This window comes from Phalacrocorax aristotelis, chromosome 4 (assembly GCF_949628215.1).
Source record: "Phalacrocorax aristotelis chromosome 4, bGulAri2.1, whole genome shotgun sequence".
In the NCBI taxonomy this organism is placed as follows: domain Eukaryota; kingdom Metazoa; phylum Chordata; class Aves; order Suliformes; family Phalacrocoracidae; genus Phalacrocorax; species Phalacrocorax aristotelis.
This window is the reverse complement of record NC_134279.1, coordinates 16,961,574-16,982,276: the sequence shown is the minus strand read 5'-3', so window position 1 is coordinate 16,982,276 and position 20,703 is coordinate 16,961,574. Positions and strand designations below refer to the sequence as shown.

Sequence of the window (20,703 nt, the reverse complement as noted above, 5' to 3'; positions counted from 1 at the left end):
TCCTTCTGGAGAGGCAAAGTATACTAGCCTAGCTGATTTACCACTAATTAACAAAACCACCAGTTTTTCTGTAAGGGTTAACAGCTATAGATCATATTACACTGTATGTTATGCATGAGCATCTATAACATGCCTCTCTGTCTTCATCAAAGCAGAGCAAATTAATGTCGATTTATCATTTCTGAAAAAGAGCGTCTGCCTTTTAGGGCAGAGTTTTCACTCTAATCTTTGAAGACCATAAAGACAAAACAACAAAAAAAGACAATACACTAGGCCTCAACATCTTATCACATCTACAAACAAAGAAGCTTTGAAGGTGTAAACTTAAGACTTCCTATTAAAGCATCGGTGACTCAACCATCAACAAGCATTTCATTACAATATGAAGAGTAGTACAAACTTTTCAGTCAGAAAGCGTTAGACAGTATGTTATGAGTTATTCATCTTAGGATAAGAATATATGTTTTTAAGAGGATGTGGGTTATGCTTTAGGACTTAGTTTTATTGATAATTTTTCTAACATATGGGGAAAATCAAATTATGTATATATACGTTTCTTTTTTTTTTTTTCCTATGTGATGTTAGGAATATAAGACCTGATTATGGAATTTAGAAGTCAAAACTGAGACTATGCTGTGAATCTTCAGATTACATGATTTGCATTAGTAAGGCATTTGGAGGGAACTGAAGTCTATCCACTGAATATGATGAAATGAAGTATTAAAATCCTCCTACTTTATACCAAAGTATAAAGCTTTATGAATGCAGAATTAAAGGACTGAATGGAAATGGGAATCAAGACATAAACAATTCTAAATATCAAGCTCAAAAGCTGTAAGAATCAATTAGAACCTAATTTCAGTATTTAATGGGTGGTACATTTTTATTTCTCTGGACCGCTAATTTTTCTTTAAGGGAGAGGGAAAAAAAAAAAAGCCAGTACATTTCTAAGCCTTAGGTATGAAAATGGTGACCTGAGTCCAACCTGCAGTATTGCGTTTTGATGCATGGTTGAAAACTAACTTTCTTTTCTCAGCTTTTTCCCATCAGGAAAGCTGTTTTCTAGTGTACGCAGTCATCTAATCTTAAATATCCTCTCTGATGATGTGATGAGATGGCCACCTCTTACTCTGGAAAAGGAATTTGAAGGGTAGTGGATTAGACAAAAAAAGAAGTTTAGATTAAATTTTACAGTCTAAAGTGCTTTTTATTTTCTTTAATATCTGCCTATAATACTTGGGGTGATAAGGACCACACAAATAGAAACATTCAGAAGAATGCAGAAGGCACTGAGCAGAGCATCTGGAACTAAGAAACAGGCAGTTTTGGTATTAGTCAACTATTTCCTCTTCTTTCAACACTTCTCTGCTTATGTATCAGGAGAAGCAGTCCTTGTGTCTGTCTTCTTGATTATGCCTTCAAGCTACCCTCATTTATGCTTCTCCTGACCATTGCTGTTTATTCTGTTGTGTGTGTCCATGAATTTTCTACCATACTGCTGAACAACAACATCTATCTTCTCTACCACACTTGCTTGACTGTACAGTGAGCCGTCAAACTGATGAGGAAACAGCAGAAGCAAAAGCAGGTATAAAAACTAGTTCCATGAATAAAGTACATAATAGACGGATTGCTCAAAACAATCTGCAAAGGGATGTTCTTCAAAGAGGCTCTTTAAACATGCAAGATATTTATTTCATTATGAGAGATCATTAAGTGCTATTCATTTTCCACACAATCCCTCAAAAATGCAATAGGGCAATAATACGAGGGAAAAAAATGTTGGCAAGAATGAATGAAAAGGATACATTGTTAAGAAAATTGTGATGATACTCAGTGCTTTCTCACCTACTATCTCATTAGAAATCCTCCTTCCTGACAGTTTGTGACACTGTCCATCATTTAACACAGTTACAGTCTAAGAACCAGAACACAATGACACAATCACAAAGTGCAGCATGCAAGAAAGAAAATAGTTAATGATAATGGCTAATAAGCAATTTCTTCATCAAGTGGCCAAGAGAATCTTTTTATTCAAGCTAAACCCTACAGTTGTGCAGTGCCAGAATGACATCTTAGAAATGCAGCTGTGCATATGGACATATGACATCTTCCTTGTACCAAAAATCACTTTAAAATAATTGTGCTGTGGACATGGAGTATTACTTAAGAATGGACAGACCACTGAAACTAAAATAAAATATAATTGTATTTAAAAATGGGATGACTTACATTTTTTCTTGTCTATTCATTCCTCTGATTCAAAACACCGAAGTGGTGTAGAGAGATCCAGACCACCAACGGGCTATCATTTCACAGTAGTACCTTATAACTGCTGGTAGAGATGGTCCATGACTTGTAGACTGTAATTACAGATATGTTTCACTTTCACTACTGTAAGAAATAAGTGAAGAGTGAAGCCCCATCCCTAGAGACATTCAAGGTCAGGTTGGACGGTGCTCTGAGCAACCTGATCTAGTTGAAGCTGTCCCTGCTCACTGCAGGGGGCTTGGACTAGATGACCTCTAAAGGTCCTGTCCAACCCAAACCATTCTATGGTTCTATGACTAAAGAAACAGAGGAGGTGGAATTAAGAGGTGTGCAACGTATAAGAAAATCTTAAAAGAAAGGACGAGTTCCATTCCTGTAAACTGATTTGGACAGCTATGTAAAAACAATCACTCTATAGCTCTGATAAGGGATCATCCTTTCCAAAGGTGATTAGATAAAACTATTTTGGGATAAACACATTTTATCCCAAAATACAGAAGCAGATCAGGAACTATGTGAAATACTGTCTGCACATAATCAGAGTCTTGGGGAAATACAAGGTTCTGTATCTCAGCAGAGGAAAAGTAGAACAGTGAAACTTGGAAAGGTGAGAAACTCTGTGTTGAACATTCTTTATTTTTTGATTAAAAGTATGTGGTGGGAGGAAAAATACATATTTTTTTCCTACAGCCCAGGAGAAGATAACAAGAAATGCTGTCTCGCCTCATCATTAATTATAGCAGCAGCAAAAACTCCCTCTTCCTCAGTATGTAGCGTGAAGGAATGTTTTTAAAGGTTGATGATTACCAAATAACATGACCTGACTTCTATCACCCTATTTTAGGAATCTGTAAAACCAATAAAATAGATTGTTTAATGGATGACTTAGTTTCTACTTGGCCCACCTACTTGAATTAGATACAAGTTTTCTTATGGTATACTTCTTAGATAGGACGCTTACACATCACCAGAAAAATTATATCCTAACTGAAGTTATGCAGCCTCCATTAGCACTCAACCTGCAATGTGCATAAGCTCTTTTAACTTGGTGTAAACTCTGAGATGGAAGGCAAAAGTGCATATTATGGCATTCTAGTATGTAATTTCTCAGGAACTGGCATTTCATTTAGCAATACTAAATGACAAACATGAAAAACAGTAATTATGCTATAGAATCCATTACTTTTTTCTTTCCAGTAATTGAAGCTTAAAACAGAGCAGAGGAGTGCAATAAACAGTCTGTTAGTTACAGCCTGTTTCTCTACCTGAAAAACTGCAAGCCCCAGAATTAACAGTACAATATGCATGTACACCAAGACTCTCTGAAAGCAGAGGGATCAAATGTAACACAGACGATTCTCTTCTAAAAACTAATAGAAAGTCTTCTTGAGATCAGGTGATGGAAATGGGTCTCAGCAGAGCACTCGCTATCACTGAATCCTCCCTAACCTTGGAGGTACAGAACAGCCATGACAGACAGACTAGCTGAGCATGGAGCTTTTTCATAGCAAAATCGTAATAATAAAAAATTCTTACACTACTATAAGTGGCACATGAATTAAACAATCAAGACATTACCTTAATCTTTATTTTCTTGATGCCCTGTGTTCAAGCCACCTTCTCCCATATCTTTCAAGGCAAGTGATGGCTTTAAGTACTTCTCTACTGCTAGGATGCTTTCTACGATCACAAGAAGCTTCAAAAACTTCTAGGTGAGTTACATTTTTTTCACCTTCTTCTGAGTTTGAAGGTCAAGGCATTCATCACTAGAAATTGAAGTACAGAAGATTTGTTTTACAATTTGGTGGACAAATGCTTGAACTATGAATCAAAATTCTAGAAGACAAATTGTAATGTCCACCTAAAATAATTACAGAATCACGTAGAATCCTTTTATTTACATGAATAGCTTGAAAAGAATGAAAAGGAACTGTGGTCATTTACCGTCTACAATTACAGAATTAGCATCCAAATCTGCTTGCCAACTGCCCTGCTGCAGCTGCGTAGATCTGCATAATGCCCATGGCTTGGTAAACTATAAGGATTAAGTTATTATTTTAAACATTGTTAACATTTTGAATTCCTATTCAACTGCGCAGTTTTTTACAAAATAGAGAATACAAAAAGTCATATTTTGTGTGAAAATACACTATTTCAAAAAAATTAATTTGAGCAAGACTGAAAAAATAACTTACCTACCAGCACTTACAATTGAACTGATAATACAAACTATGGCAGATAGACACATCGAAACCGTTAGGTTTCTCTTCCATCGGAATGCTAACTTCCATGGATTTTATTAATGTGTATTCATTAAAGTTGCCAGGAAATTTCACACACACACCCCCCAAAAGAAAAAAAAAAAAAGATTTTACAAGAACACTGAAAAATATTGAAACCTATCCTCTTCATAAGAACAGACCAGGAAAGGCTGTATTGAAAATTTTCCCATCAAAACAAGATAACAGAAGCATCAGAAAAGCCAAGATTCAATAACCTGAATTGTAAATGTATTTGCTACATTAAAATTACTGAAAGTAATTTTAAAACCCTGAAAGCTCTCAACTTTGTCCTGAGACAAAATGAGTAGAAAGGAACTCTCCGAAGTTTCATCTCCACAGTCTTCCTGTGTGATTACTTGGCTATGTCCCAACTGAGAAAATGATCAAAATATATATCTGATGAGTAATCAAAATGCTAGATTTTGCATTTCAGGCAGTGTAACAGGCAGAAATGCAAACCAAGACATAGCTGAGGATTTTTCATTGACCACATTTAGAGCTTTCTCTTTTTTCTGAAGGTGCAATTGTGAATAGAAATAGTCATTTTATAGTTAAAGTCATAAGTAGCCATGTGCTGTAAACGTAAGTTGAAATTTTACTTACCACATGCACATTGTGCCAAGACTAAAACCAATGTGCTTGAAATATCATTGAATTGAAAGGAAAATGTTTTTTGATGCCTGGTCTTAGTCAAGCAAGGTGCTAGTCAGATAAAATGCTTGAGAAATTGAGATAATAGAATCATAGAATCATTAAGGTTGGAAAAGACCTCTAGGGTCATCAAGTCCAACCATCAACACAACACCACCATGTCTCCGAAACCATGCCCTGAAGTGCCACGTCTACACATCTTTTGAATACCCCCAGGTATGGTGACTCCACCACCTCTCTGGGCAGCCTGTTCCAGTGCCTGACCACTCTTTCCATGAAAAAATTCTTCCTAATACCCAATCTAAACCTCCCCGATGCAGCTTAAAGCCATTTCCTCTTGTTCTATCGCTAGTGACCTAGGAGAAAAGACCAACACCCACCTCCCTACAACTCACTACAACCTCCTTTCAGGTACTTGTAGGGAGCGATAAGGTCTCCCCTCAGCCTCCTTCTCCAGATTAAACAACCCCAGTTCCCTCAACCTCTCCTCATAAGACTTGCCTTCCAGACCTTTCATCAGCTTCATTGCCCTTCTTTGGACATGCTCCAGCAAACTTTGGACATGCTCCAGCAATACTCCAGATCCAAGTATTTATCAAAATCTTGTCTTTTGCTGTTTTTTGTTTGTTTGCTTTTGGGTTTGAGGTTATAATATGTTGTTGGGGTTCTTTAAACATAATAACTTAGATTATGAATTTCAAACTGGTTATTTTCTGGTATTCTGTAGCATTTTCTCCCTCTAGCCAAGAGCCTGCAGGATTTCTCATCAGACCATCTTCTTATAATTAAAAATATCATTTGCACTTATTCATCATTCTACCCTATGCCACGAAGACAAATCTGTTCCATCAATCTTGATCTCTCTACTGGCTAAAAAATCCTCCAGGTATATCACAGTAAGGGACCACAATTTCACCACTCATAATCTGGTACAGCCTCTAACCTTTTCCACTGAACAAAGAATTGAACCCCCTACCAGCTTAATTCAGCTCCATACCATGCTTTTATTTTTTTGCCCAGTGATTCAGCCCAGAGGACAGCAGCATTTTAATTTGCTTGTAGGGTTTCAAAGGAATTGCAGTTTTATAGGTTGCACAGGGAATGAGTGGACTCATCACCACAACTGTTTCTAGACAGGTCTAGCCAGTTTGCAGGTGATGCCTATCTACTCTGAGACATGACAATGTGCCAAGCATGAGGACATCCAAGGGCTACATCTCTGGACTGATCAAATCCACTATCTTTGAAGACCAAGGACCAACATTATGTCAGATAGACAGGAAGGGAACTACCTGACTTATTAGATACATGGGTATATAGAATATACATGGTATTTCTATAGATATTTTTTTTCCCAAGTTTTGAGAAAAGATATATCAGAGGTGATTATCTGTTTTGGGAGGGCAGGTCCCAATGTGGTATCTTGCAGGAAGAAAAATTTGAAATGTTTTCTTAACATTGTTTTCAGATTTATTTCAGATTCTAGATATAGATTGACTTTTCAAGCAAGATCCTCAAATCAGTATGTAAGTTGAGGTATAGGAAGATTATTTGGGGAAGGCAGGGCACTCAGGTGGAAGGAGAGACAGTCTTCCTAAGATCAACACATTTTAATTTTTTTTAAATGAAAATGTATTCCAGAACAATTCTGATTTTGTAACCATTCCTTTCTTTTTTAGATCCGTGATAACAAAAATTATATGAACGATGTGGACAAGTGGCTGTTTGAAAGATCAAGTGTACAATCAAATCCTCACTTAGGTACAGCAGCTGTCTGCACTACACGTCTTTGTAAAATCAAATTCATGCTGCAGATCTGATAGCAGTGCATTAAATGGCTCTTCCTACTGAATTATACATGTGGCAATTTTTTTATAATCTCACAATTTAATTTCATGTGATTTACATATTCTGATTAATAGTGGTGTGTAAAGATATAATTAATATTCTCTGGCACTGCTGTATAAATAATGTCTTATATCAGTATTTTGTGCTGTTCTTAAAGATTAATTTATTTTAAGGTTGTGTTCAAGTTACACTATTCTTTCTCTTATATGCCACAAAAAATGCATACTAAACGACCTTTTGCTTAATGTGATTTCTCTCAGTTTCACTACCTCTAATGATAACTTCTACGGGAAAAATTGTTGTTTGAATAGAATAAAAGAGCTAAATAGGAAAAAATTTCAGTTTTATTTAATAAGTGTTTAGAACGTACAAGAGCAGAACAAATACCAAGCATGATGTTTGAAAAGGAATTTCTATCAAACCAACAGTTTATCTGCATTAATATATATTCCACCACTTACAAATTCTAGTTCAGATAATGCGACTAATTAGTTTTGGCTGATATTGGAGTATTTTGTATGCCCCATTTATAAAAGCTGTTTGCCCATCTGTTAATAGGTTGGAAGTGATTAAAGGACACTTATTTTGGCTGTTGCAAAGGCCAAATCATTTTAAAGCTGCAAATATATGACAAAATCAGCTAAAGGTTTGCCAAGTTCAGGACCCGATTTTCCTAAAGAGTTGTGGTGTCTGGTTCCTCTCCCTCCTGCCTGAAGTATCTATGAGTTTTCGGTATATAAATGCAAAAATTCAGCCTATGATAGGCCACTCCTACTAGCTATTTGTTTAAACAGAGGTTTTAATAAACTTTTAATGGTTTTCAGATCTCTAGCTAAGAAGCATTTCTGCTGTTGGTATATTAACTTCGAAGCATTGATTCTGAAATCTTAACTAAAATGTGGCTTACAAGAGTACTCAGTATCACTGTATTTTAATACCTGTGCCTTCTCTTCACGTCTATTGTTTCACCAGTATGCATAAAAGAACAGGAAAATGTGAAATAACTCAATATAAGAAATATCAGAGGGAAAAGGAGACAAAAAATAGGGTAAAGAATTTGAATGAAAAGGACAGTCATGGACAGTGAGCTGGGAATCAACAGCAAACCAAAAACCCTAAGGGCAAGAGATTTATGTGTGCCATTATTGCAAGATAATTACAGACTTCAGTTCTGTCTGGGGAAGAGTATTTCACTCATATGTTTAACTTAAATGAAGACAAAAATTAGCCTTGTACAGAAAGCTGGAATAACTCCTGTATACCATTTGTATCCTATGGCCTACCTGAAGGCAAATCTGAGGTATTGATTTATACCCTGCTTTTTCTCCATATACTTAACTTGATGCTTTCAGTATCAGTACAGAACCCAAGCTGACCCTTACCCCAGATGAAAAGTAGCAATGGAGTTGTGAGAAGAGTATTCAAAACAGGTATTCTAACTCTAGTTTAGCTGCAAACCCCTGAATAATTTTTTTTCCTTGACTGAATTTGAACTGTAATACCAAAGGGAAAATACCAGTAACTATAGACTTACTTGCTTCATCTGCGAATTTAATTTTATAAATGAGCAACATAAAGTGCTACCGACATACATTAAAGACATACCACCTGCTTTGGACTACTTTAATGGAAAATCCATCAAGCACTGTCTTTAATGATTATATGTCTTAAAAATTCAACAAAGGAAAGGATTATCACTGAAATCATATTAATCTGCAAGGGATTAACAGCTTACTGTTGAAAGACTTCATGAACTGCAATAGGAGAGGATCTGAAATAAAAAATGCAAAGAGCTTTTCACATAAATAGTGCAGAAAGATTGTAGAGGTTGAAGCAACAAAAGTGAAAATGGACTGAAACAAAGAATGGTAATGTGGATCAAACACTTCAGCATTGAAAATAAAACAAAAGCATAGAAAAATGTGTTATAAGCCATAAAATGCTTACCACCTGTACACAGGTTTATTCATTTTCTTTGTAAGTTTCTATGACCAGTTGTGCTCTCGTTATCGTTTGTAAATTTAAACAGATTTAGATACATTATCTGGAATGTCTTGTTTAAAGAATGAAACAGAATTTTATTGAATATTCTCAACTTAATGAAACATGGAGAATAAAGTCTTGATTTCCTACTGATACAGTCTTCTTCAAGGGATAGAAAGGTCCCCCCAGTTTATAAAACACTTTATCTTCAACAGTACGCAGTTGAGCTTTCAGAATTTCAGGAAACAAGTAAGTTAGTTTACTGATCTGTTATATTTTCCCTGCCTTTAGAAAATTAATGAAATAACAGCCAGGCATTTCTTGTTATTTAATGGCCAACAGAATTAATGTCATCAAACCTCATGTAATAGTTGTCCATGAAGTTCAGTAGTTATTCATGAAGACACTTCAGGATGTGTTTGATTTTAGCTTTAGTAGGATTTAAAGATATGCTTAAAGTTAGGCATATACTTAAAATGCTATGCTGAATTTGGATGGTGGGAATTGCATGCTTACCTGAGCTAAAGTTAAAATTAAGCATATGCTTAAGTGTTTTGCTGAATACAGATGGAGTGCTGAGCTGGAGCCCAGTGATTACGCGTAAGTGTCAGTATGTTCTCAATCTAGAAATTATCACTTTACAAATAAAATTTGAAGATATGCATATACATAATCAATGTATGGCTGAGTAGAATTTTGATGACCAGCTAATTACAATTCATGCAGACATAAATTAAGGAGATGATGAAACCCTGCTTAAACTCAAAGGTTCATCCCATATTATTCACGTGGGTTATACACAGAAGACAAAATATGACAGTGAAACAACATGAAGGAATAAAGGCAAGCCATTAGGACAGGCACAACAACAGCTTTCACTTCCAGTTGAAGAAACAGTGTTCAACTTCAGTGGGCCCAGTTTAGTTGGTCTCACGGCCTGATACTAAAATTTCCCTGGTTTCCTGAGGGTGCAATGATGTTAACAGGAGGTCAGACAAACAGATCTCATTCATCACACAGAAGAACCCAGAATGACCATTCTGAGGCTTTGCAGATCCATGGTATTGAGATTCTACTTGGAAATAGTGAAAATGTATGACTAAGACCTATTCATGCTTCCTAATGCTTTTGTCAGTTTTCAATATTAATTTAAAAAAAAAAAAGAAAAAATGTTTGAAAATAAGTAAATCAGTTTCACCTGCTGTCATTTCTACAAAAGATTAATGGGAAAAAAGCAACTCATATTCCTCCTTTCTGACTTAGCACTTAATGCAGTGCTCTTCTTTTTGTTGGCTCAGAAGCCTACCATAACCTGGAAAGATAGAAGAAAGACCTAGTCAATTAGATAGATAAAACCTAAGACAGCTGATAACTGCCATATATTTCAATAAATGTACGTATACTTTAAAAGGCTTTAAATGTAGATAGGACTTACTGCTTTACTGAGCAAAACTAAAAACCTCAAAGAAATAAACCCGAGCTAATCGGTAACAGCAAATGTTAGGAATGAACCTAGCAATACTTCCCTTTAAGTTCAGATGTACAGGTTCAAAAAGGGTAAATACTGCATTCTTCTTTCTGTCTCCTCAATGACTACTCCCTGTCCTGCTACCTTATAATTCTAAAAGTGTTTTCATTTAATGAACTATGAAAACACAAAACCCACTAACATTTGCTATCACTTCGATAGATCAGGTCATTTGGCTTTTGTTGTGATGCATTTCTGATCTGGCTACCTCTTCGAAAGGATACCATCATCTGTAAAAGACTCAGAGAAAAGAAAAAGAAAAAAAACACACAAAAAGCCAACCCAGTATGTAACTGAAGCATGTAACTATAACCCCCTCAGATGTCCTTGCCATCTTAATTCCTCTGTTCCTAAAACACAGCGATAAACAAAGCATGTTAAAGCACAGATATCTGACATCACAGCAAAATACCACCCTTCCCAATATGCTGTTCCTAATAATGGCCGCCAAAGGAGTATAGGCAGGCATAAGAAACATAACACTTTCAAGGGTGATTCATCTCCATTATAGACTTCTGATTATCAGCAGTTAGGGACTGAGCTATAGGCAACATCTATACCCTTACATTTAATAACCACTGAATAACCAGACATCATATTGTCTAATCCCTTTTTGATCCCTTTTCTATGTTCAGACTTTGCATCACCTGTGGCTGCCAGATCCACAATTCAATTATACATTATATGAAAAAGATTTCTGTATTTTTGTTCTACATTTGCTACCTGGTGTTCTCATTAGGTCCCTCTAGTTCTTGAGCTAGAAAAACAATATCTATTACTCTTTATTAGCCTTTCCCCAACTTTAAAGGTATTTATTCTTGATCTGTTACCTCTGTCACCTAGACTTTATGATACCAAATCAATGGATGGTAAAATGGTATATGATATCTATTATCAGTAAATCCAGCATGAAACATTTTCCCATGCGATGATTCCCAGCTTATTTAGTTTGTTTTATGACAGAAACTGTTCCACACCTCTGGCAATCCCACACACTTCATTCTAGATTTCTTTTCTTTTTAGAACAGTATGACCGGCATGTAGTATTTAAGAAGTGGGTGCACTACAGATGTAGTAAGAATTCTATCCCAATCAGTGGCCAGCTACACAGGTATTCTGGTATTCTTAGTAAATTCCAACTCGAGTACCAGCACTACAGCTGGTCTGAGGAGTCTTCCTATCAGTTAAGGACTTGATGCATTCAATCAGCTGAAGGAAAGACTGCATGTCTGACATGTGATATGCTCCTATCCACTTCATGTAAAAATGAAGTTGCATGTTGCATTGGTTGCAAGTTTCCACATATTTTTGGCTACCTCATGCTTCAGATCCTATTCCCTAGTCTCATTTACTCAAATGAGAGTCTCACGTTCAACTGTACGCTAGCCTTGCCTATTATCTACCACCTTAGACCCTACCGTGCTCTGTGGACTTCCTGATACTTCAGCCCAGATCCCAGGCATGCTGTTCTCCCAACACTTCTACTGATTCTTCTTCTGGCCTGATGTGCTTGGCTTCTGTCACTAACTCCTGTCTGTCGCCTCTCTCCACACTGCTACCTGCCTCAAGGTACACAGACACAGTGATGTTTTCTGCTCAGCCCTAAGTTCCTTTCCTTCCAATACCCAACCTCCTACTGTATTTTGTACTCCCTTTGGTTAGCAATTTCAGACAATTAAGCACAATGATTCCAGGTTCCTGTCTGTGTGAAAATGCCAAATTCAGAGCTCATTCAGTTATACGTGTATAGAATGATTCCCTCCACCAAACATTTTCATTACTTTTTCAATTACCAGAATGTTTTGATGAACAAATAATAAAACATGATTTGGTCTGAAAAATCAGATGTGGTACATGCTAGATTAATGTCGGCATTAAGTACAAATAAACCAGACTTTCAAGTGTTCTATTTAGCAAATCTACTCACAGAGCCTGAATGCTAGTCATTGATTATCACTTTTAATCAAAGAATGCAGGTTTTAAAGGCTACTGGTCAGTGCACTGACTTGTACTGCAGGTTTCAAGCAGTGAGGTATGAGTTACCCAACCGTTTGAGAAAAATATTCTTCTTAGGAGGCTGTTACTGCACTTGAAAGAATTGCTATTTTAAATAGAAGACCTGGTTCTGCATGCTCTTGTATATTTTAGGATCATCAGCTACCAGTGCAATTAACTGTTATGTGGTGGGAGAGCTAAAATGCAGTCACATGCTCAGGAAAAGTCTTATTTAGTAGCTCATTTTATAAGTGTATAGTTCTTTGGTAATTTATATATTAAGTTCTGTGTCACCACAAAGTAGTCTTGTCCTGTTTGGCTGGCTTTTATTGCTACAGCTTGCTATATTTTGGTCTTCACTTTTGGTTTTGATCTAGGGATTTGAGTCCTGAAGTTGCTCCTCCTGGAACCAGAGTGGCTAAAGCCGTCATTTTATCAACCCCATTCATCCATTTGGAAACCCTGTCAGGCACGTAAGGCATATGTTGAAAGGCAGTCTACGTTTTAGTTCATGGGATCTAAAGCCAAGCCAATCCTAATAAAGTCACCATCTACGATTTAATATGAAGATGAAATTACACTTCTTGTGCAATTGAGATGTGACTAGCTATTTTAATTCAGTCTGGACGTTAACACCAGCTGTCTGAGAGAAAACATGAGAAAAGAGTGGACATAGACATGCAATAAGCATACTATCTGCATAAGACCTCAAGAGTCATTCTCCAAAAATTATTTTCTGGGCAAAGATCCAACACTACAGTAAGTGACTTTGCACATGTCTGGGTATAAATGTATGAATTCAGAGCAAGATAGATACTTGATAACTTTCTAAATAACTTCAAATGTATCTTAATAACTCACACCAGATTTCCAACGTGTTATCAAGACATTGTCCAAGGGACTTCTAAGTCCTCCAGCTGTACGTATCAGTATGTGATTCTGATTATGAGCTGACAATAGAAACTATAATCCTACTATGCATGTGATTAATATGTGCCAGGACTGGATCTCTGAATATCTCTGGTATTCATCAATCAAGTTTCAAACACTTACAAGCGTTGTTCATTTCAAAAACTAATATTTTGAGAAGATAAACCTTTGATCAGCAGACTGCTACCCAGAGCTGAGTGAAAACTATTTTTCCTTACTGGTGTAAGGAAAGGTGTATTTTACCTTACTTTCTTAAAGCAAATTGACCACATATCTTGAAGTGTGTTCCCTTTTAGCAATAAGGAAAATCATGTCATCACCCCCTGAAAAGTGGGAGGTGACAAATACATGCAAAGGTTCTTTACAATTTGCACTCTCCAGGCTATTTGATACACTGATATAACAAAGGAGTCAGATGACTTTATCTTCTCAGAATCTTCCATATAAATCAATGTAGTGAAGCATGTGTTTGACTCGGAATGAGCTGTTCCTACTTCACACTATGGTGAGCCACTTGCCAATTGAGTTCAGTCTCCTGCCTCCCACTTGCAAAAGGAATTTAATTGGCTGTTGCAGCAATCTGTACTCTGATAAGGTTGCTGAGAGAAACAAAAAACCAAACCAAACCAAACCAAACCAAATTATCTCATCTGAAGACCTCATATAGTATTTTTCTTCCACAGCCCTCTATTTGTGCTGGTCCATCATCTCAGTGTGTAGCTGCCCTTCTAACAGCCATTCCTCCCTCTAGATTTCAAATTTTTACTTAGGGCCTTCCAAAAGTTCACAATTCTTTTCCTTTACTTCCCAAACTACCTTTCAGGTCACCAGTATGTGGTCCAGTAGGTTGCATATGCTTTCATGTGAGGCTATCTCCCTGCTTTGAATTCAAAGTTTAATTCTGCCTGAGACAAGGGTGGCCTGCAATAAAGACCTTGCTTTCACTTCACAAGCCACCTGTTATCATCTTCACCAACCTGCCAACTCCTCTATTGCTTCCCAGTCCTGCTGCTCCCCAGCCCACTGTGCCATCTGCACAGCAGGAATTCAGAGATAAACTTACAAAGTGTTAGAAGTCTCAGCTTTGTCTCAGAGCCGGTGCTGCTTTGTGAGCAGAATAATTATTCTGGAATAAAAGTAACTTTTATTTAAGAATAATGTCTGTATGGAAAGCTACTCCAGAATCAGGGGTAGCAAACTAATTTATTCCATTCTAGCTCTGCTACTCTGCTTCCTCTTCTGTACAGGGCCCAAGATCTATTTGTGAATACGTTAAATTTTCTTACTAGGACAAGATATATATGGATAAAATAATTACATTAATCTACAAACAGAATGAAAGATTACTCAAAATATAATTAAAAAATCTCCAGCACTTCTGAAATTGGGGAGAAGCTGAAATGCCAGACTCTGATGACTCAAAAGACTGGTAAGACTTCTGTCCCAAAGTTAAACAAACAAAAAAACAACCCACCCTAATAACAACAACAAAAAGCCCCACCTTTTGCAATAAGACCACAGATTGCTGCAGCCCATAAAAAATTGGACTAAGAGCATCTAATGAAGGACTGGAATTGGTGACTAGGTTGCAACCAGAGAAGAAATTCACCTCATCTATTATAGCTTGTGGTACTACGCCACAGAAACTGAAGACTTTAGTATTTGTCCCAGTGCCCCATAATTCTGGACACTGCTTAAATACAGTAAGTATAGAGTAAGTACTATCTCAGATAATTCACAATTGCAATAAAAAAATCAAGACACAGTGGAGGAAAACAGACAGGTGAAGAAACACAAAGAAGCAATGAAGTGGGTTTGATTGATATGACAGAGTTGTCAGAGTACATCAGGAGCTTAATAGTTGTTACTTGAGAACAGACAGTGCGGTCAGGGTTAATCTTCAGCATGAACGTAAAGTACATTAAAGAGGTTGCTTTGGACCATCTACAGAGTTTCTGCCAAGCTTACAAGGTAGCACAGGAAAAACACCTACAGTTGCATGCTGGAACATTGAAACTGGCATAATTCATCAACAGGAAGAATAGAAGCTGATCATTTTATTGTGAATCAGAGATGATAGAGTGGAAAAGGATGTTTCATATCTTGTTCAATTCAGATTATTATGGTATTCTGTCTAAACTGGTGATTTTGAACCACGGAACCACTTTGCATGATAAACAGTAGGAGTCTTTATCAGCCTTGAATCATAATGCAGAAATGGGTAATTCACAGCTAGCTTTGAAAGAGCTTTCGATTTAAATAACTGTCTCCTATTTTAGGTCAAGTGCAAAACCCTACTGAAGTGCAAATTTCAAGCAAACCAAGCTATATCAGCTCTTAAAACACTACAGCTATATTCTGTCTCCTCCCAAAGAAAATAAATCAATAATTCAAAATAATGGCATTTTGATAACTTAACACCTTTTCTATAACCCTTTCTCCCTCATGTTTTCTTTTGGGGAAATATTTTATTACACATATTTTAAATTCTAATGAACTACTCTCACTTTTTTGTTTCTGCTAATTTTTTAGAGGATACATGAAAACCACTCTGAAAAAAAACAATATACCTTGCGTGTAGATGTCAGCAAACTAACAGGCACTTTCTGAGCACACTCACTGTTTTATCCAAATGCAGAAGCTACAGTGATCTGTGTTGCCTTTTCTCAGTACGGAAAATGCGTTCAGACTTGGAAATACTCTGCGAGGTGATTTTCTTTCACATGAAACATTCAGTAGCAAAGATGTCTTTGTTCATGACATGCTTTCTACTTTTTCCCCACTTCTTGTCTGCATTTTAATCCAGGTTAGCTTTTCCTCTTGGTAGGTTAGACATTGTAGCTGGCTTTAATCAAATAAAAATACCATGAAGCAAGCACATAACTTTACATGGTAACTTGCCTACCAGGAACATGGGTATTGCAAATAGAAATCTGAACTCATGTTGAAAACAATTGAAAGGATGTGAGTTGTGAAAACAATGTAACTGCACTGGCAATACAGGCCTATCATCAAAGCCTCTTTAAAGAAGGTAGTTTAGCTATGTTTATCTATACAAATAAAGAGTACAGTCCTGTCTTTGGATAATGTGTTCTTTACAGGCTCAATCCTAACTTCACATGATACTTCAAGATTTTGAAGTTCAGTTTTGTTGCAGAACAATATCAAGAGATTCTACAGAGTGGCTAAGGCATTCACTTGTGATGCTGGAGATTCATATTAAATAAAATGCCCTGAATGAGTCAGCAAAGTGATTTCAACTTCCCTTTTTCACAGACTACCTGACCCCGCCCTCCCTGCACGCTTGTTATCATGAGAGGGTCAGAATTTCTGGTTTTCTCCTTTCTTCCCCACAGCAGATATTCTAGAGAATATCTGCCTGATAAATTCTTCTTGACAAAAATGCTGTTGAAACTCATTTCTGGGGGGAAAACATTTCATCTGTAGAGCTTCATGATTTGCCTGAAGTCAGGGTATATTTCTCAGTCATTTGCTCCTTGTAGAGGAAATGTTGGCTTATCCTTGCTGAAAACAACTCTTCTCAAATAAGTGCTACACAGTAAAGTCAGCCCCTGTTCCTAACAAGTGTTTGCAGTGTAGCAGGAGATACTCCCTAAATTCCATAAACTCACCCTGGAACATAGTTTCTCAGCAATGTCTGCTCATGACACTTAGTCCCTCATTTCACTCCATCCATGGAAGTTACATTCCATGCTTATCCTTAACACCAAGCAAACTTAATAATCATGAAACTCTTTATTTTATGAAAGATAAGGTCAGGCATTTTGATGCAAGATTAGAAACAACACGCTACAAATAAACATAAAATGCAATTTTAGTTTAGACTTAATGATCAGGTGCCTCTCTAGGCAAGAGGTAACCTGTTTTATCTAGCCTCCCCAAGACTCTTCCATGCTGTCAAAGCTGAAGATTTACTACATTCAGCAATACATCTTCTGAACATTTTTCTTCATCTAAAGCTGGACAAAGACATTAATTCCATCCCATCTGATTTTTTTTTTTTTTTTTTTTTGTAAATACTGTTTTGAAATGTGGGTATAGTCTGTGGACTTTTCAGGCTTCCTCAGGAAGGCTTCCTCAGAAAGGGTTGCACATCATAAGCTAGCAAGGTTTACTTCACTCTATCATTCCGTACACCTACAGGAGGATTCTTCAGTTAACAGCTTTGTTGCAGCTTAAATGATCTTAACATAAATTCCTAAGACATTCCAATTGTTAGAATACTCTTAAGGCTGAATGTTACATTTTGCTTTTAGTCACTGTCAGTCTAAGCTTATGACCGAGACTAAATAAAACATCTTTGGGCAAGACATTAATATTGACAACAGACTTAGGAATACAATAGTGTCATTGAACTATCTCTAGAGACATGCTCCACTGTTCCTGTAATCTTGAATAATTTTGACTGATCAGTGCTGTTTAGCAAAACATTTAATGAAATATTACCAAAACAATAATATCTTCAATAAGTCTATTCCATAATGTAAACTAAATTTTTGGTTCAGTGTGTTTACTTATTAATGTCATCCAAGAGATCTTTAGACAATCACACTTTCTAGTACAGTTCAAACCAGAAACAATATGAGTCACCAAGTTGCAGATAATTTCTGAGAGGCCACTTGTAAAATACAAAGTTTAATATGGAGAACAAGTAAATCTCAAAATAAAACCATGAGTTGTTTAATATGCATTGGTGCAGTTATTTACCCTTTCAGACCCACTTTCATCAAGTACAATAAAAAATTATTTTCTTAGCTATGCAATTTTTGACACTAAACCAATTCTAACTCTGATTTAGTTTCTAGCTGTGGTTTCTCATTATTTGTAAGGTGGACAAGGAGCTGAGTAAGGGACAGCCAGTGGTGCATTGATCTAAACAAGAAACTATGGGCTAGGAGGAGGTTACTAGTGTATTTCCTCCAAAATCTATGTCACTAGTGAACATAATAATATATCTATTAGTATTCAGCATAGAATAAGCAGGTACCAGTGAAGTGACATGGTTGGAGTACAGCACCAATAAACCTGGAAGATCAAGGTGTCATATAGGAAAAGAAGAACTAGATGATATTGTAGATTGGAGTTATAGAAATAGAGTGACAGTAAAAGTGCAAGTTTATATATTGATTAATGAGAAGAAATTCTATACAAGTTTTTTAGTCAGAGGTAGCAGTGGAGGAGGAAGACTTGGATGTCTCAGCAACTTCCAGCATGACAATGAGCCATAGCTGAGTAGAAGTAAATTTGATCCTAGAAATATCAGACAAGGAAAAGCTTAATGCTACTCTGTGAACTATTATATTCTGTATCACTGTGGTCACTCAGCATTCCAGCAAGGTGAATGGTGACTGATTAAAGTGCAAAGAAATGGCTGTTAGTACAATTAGGGCAATTAAGAGTGTCTCATGTGAGAGGAAAAAAGTAGTTTCACCTTTTTCAGCCCAGAGAGGCAAAGGCTGACAGTGGACACAATTGATTCAGGCAGGAGTGGGTGTAAAAAGTCAGGGAGGGAGAACAGCTATAAAACCAGATGACATAGTTGACAAAATAAAGAGTAAGTACAAACTGGCCTTGCCTAAATTTAGGATGAAAACTGAAGGTTTCTGACCACCAAAGGAGATAAGAGCTGTTCTTCCATGGAATTAGTGGGAGATAAAAAAAGTACTAGGTGAAGACTAGTGCTTAATAAATACCTAAACGGTACAGTCACCTACAGCAAGGTCCTGGATTCATTAGGCGAAAATACCCTTATCAGTACAAAGTCACTCTCCTTGTGAATTAACTGACTGTTAGGACAATTTACAAAGAGAACCGAATTACAGTACAGAAAGAAAAGTTCTTGTTTATACAAAGGCTAGGTTCATAGAGTTTTTCCAAAGAATACAGAGAACAATTATCTGACTGGATCTATCTGAGGATGACTCATTTAAAAGTAAGGATCATTATAAGATGCTTTTAGGGATAACATCTCTCAGTTGAAGAGGTGCTAGAATTTCAACCGCCACTATCCAGAATTCTGTCCAGCTCAATTTAAGCTATGAAACCTTCTCTCTTCTTTTATATTCTGCTTTATTCACAGATAGAGGCTCCTTTTTAAGAAGAAAAGAAATATTTAAAGAAAAAAGAAAACTTCCAGTTTTGTTTCTTGCAAGCCTTTTAGTCTTCACAAGTGTTTTCCAACAGGCTACATTTTGTTTGAAATAATTTTATTAAATAGTAGGATGTATTCACTTCCAAGGTCAAACAGAAAACTTTAAGTAGGGAAGTCACCTCCAACAACTGCTTGCTACCTTAAATTACTTCTAACTTTTAATCTTTGTACCTCAAAAACATGTAGCTTCTAAATTTTGTGTATAGAATGTGTGAAGTTTTGTTAAATGTTTCTATTGCTTTCTGAGCTTTACCTCATTTTAACTATATGAATTTGAGAATGTGTAATCTTCTCAGTGTTCAGTAGTTTTCATAAAATATTTGTTAGCATTGCTATAAAGGCTTGGTAATTTAAATTATCCAGTTTCTGCCTTACGTTACATGAGGCCAGGTCAAATAGTTTCAGCTTTATTAACTCACTGGGAAAAAAACGCTTATATTTCTGGATAGCATGTCGGCTATCCAGAAAATCAAGTTGGTGAAACAAAGATAGCCATGCCATAAAGATGTAAATACTGGAAATCAAATATCAGTCTACCTGTCCCTCTTCTTAAAGAAAGGGTATATCTAGATAAAGTTATTTCAATTTTGACATTAGCCTGTGTTATCTAACACATGGTGACTATCAGCATTTAGAAGTCTGGGTAGTCCAGAAATCTAGATGTACTGTTTGGTTTAGTTTAAAACAGGGATCTGTTCTTTATATGACTGTCTGTATGTACTCTGTCATATGCATGTACGTAATGCCATAGACATACATTCATGGAAGTTGTACTGGTGGTTGTGCACCAATACTAAAGTACTGCTTTGTCCGTAGTAATGGGTAGACCGTGGTACTCATAATAATGAAAGGATATCTGGTAAGCTGAGAATTTTCTGGACCCCAAATCTCAGCTACTGCTCCAACTATAGACTTTTTCCCCTGTTTTGATAAAAACATTGTTTATATTATAGATCACTGATGTAGAAAGCAAAGTTCATTACTAAAATGCAAGAATTTCTAATGTACAGAGCTGATCATTCCTGACCAATACTTGGTCATTT

General features: G+C 36.4%; 1 protein-coding gene across 1 annotated transcript in view; it reads right to left on the bottom strand.

Annotated features, from left to right (window-relative positions):
* The window catches only part of IQCM (IQ motif containing M), a 111,003-nt gene that overhangs the window by 62,838 nt on the left and 27,462 nt on the right, over positions 1 to 20,703 (bottom strand). Inside the window, 6 exon segments of the mRNA XM_075092404.1 lie at positions 2,233 to 2,300; positions 2,302 to 2,363; positions 3,850 to 3,869; positions 3,872 to 4,003; positions 4,006 to 4,037; positions 20,463 to 20,581. Of these exon segments, the coding sequence (XP_074948505.1) occupies positions 2,233 to 2,300; positions 2,302 to 2,363; positions 3,850 to 3,869; positions 3,872 to 4,003; positions 4,006 to 4,037; positions 20,463 to 20,581 (433 nt within the window).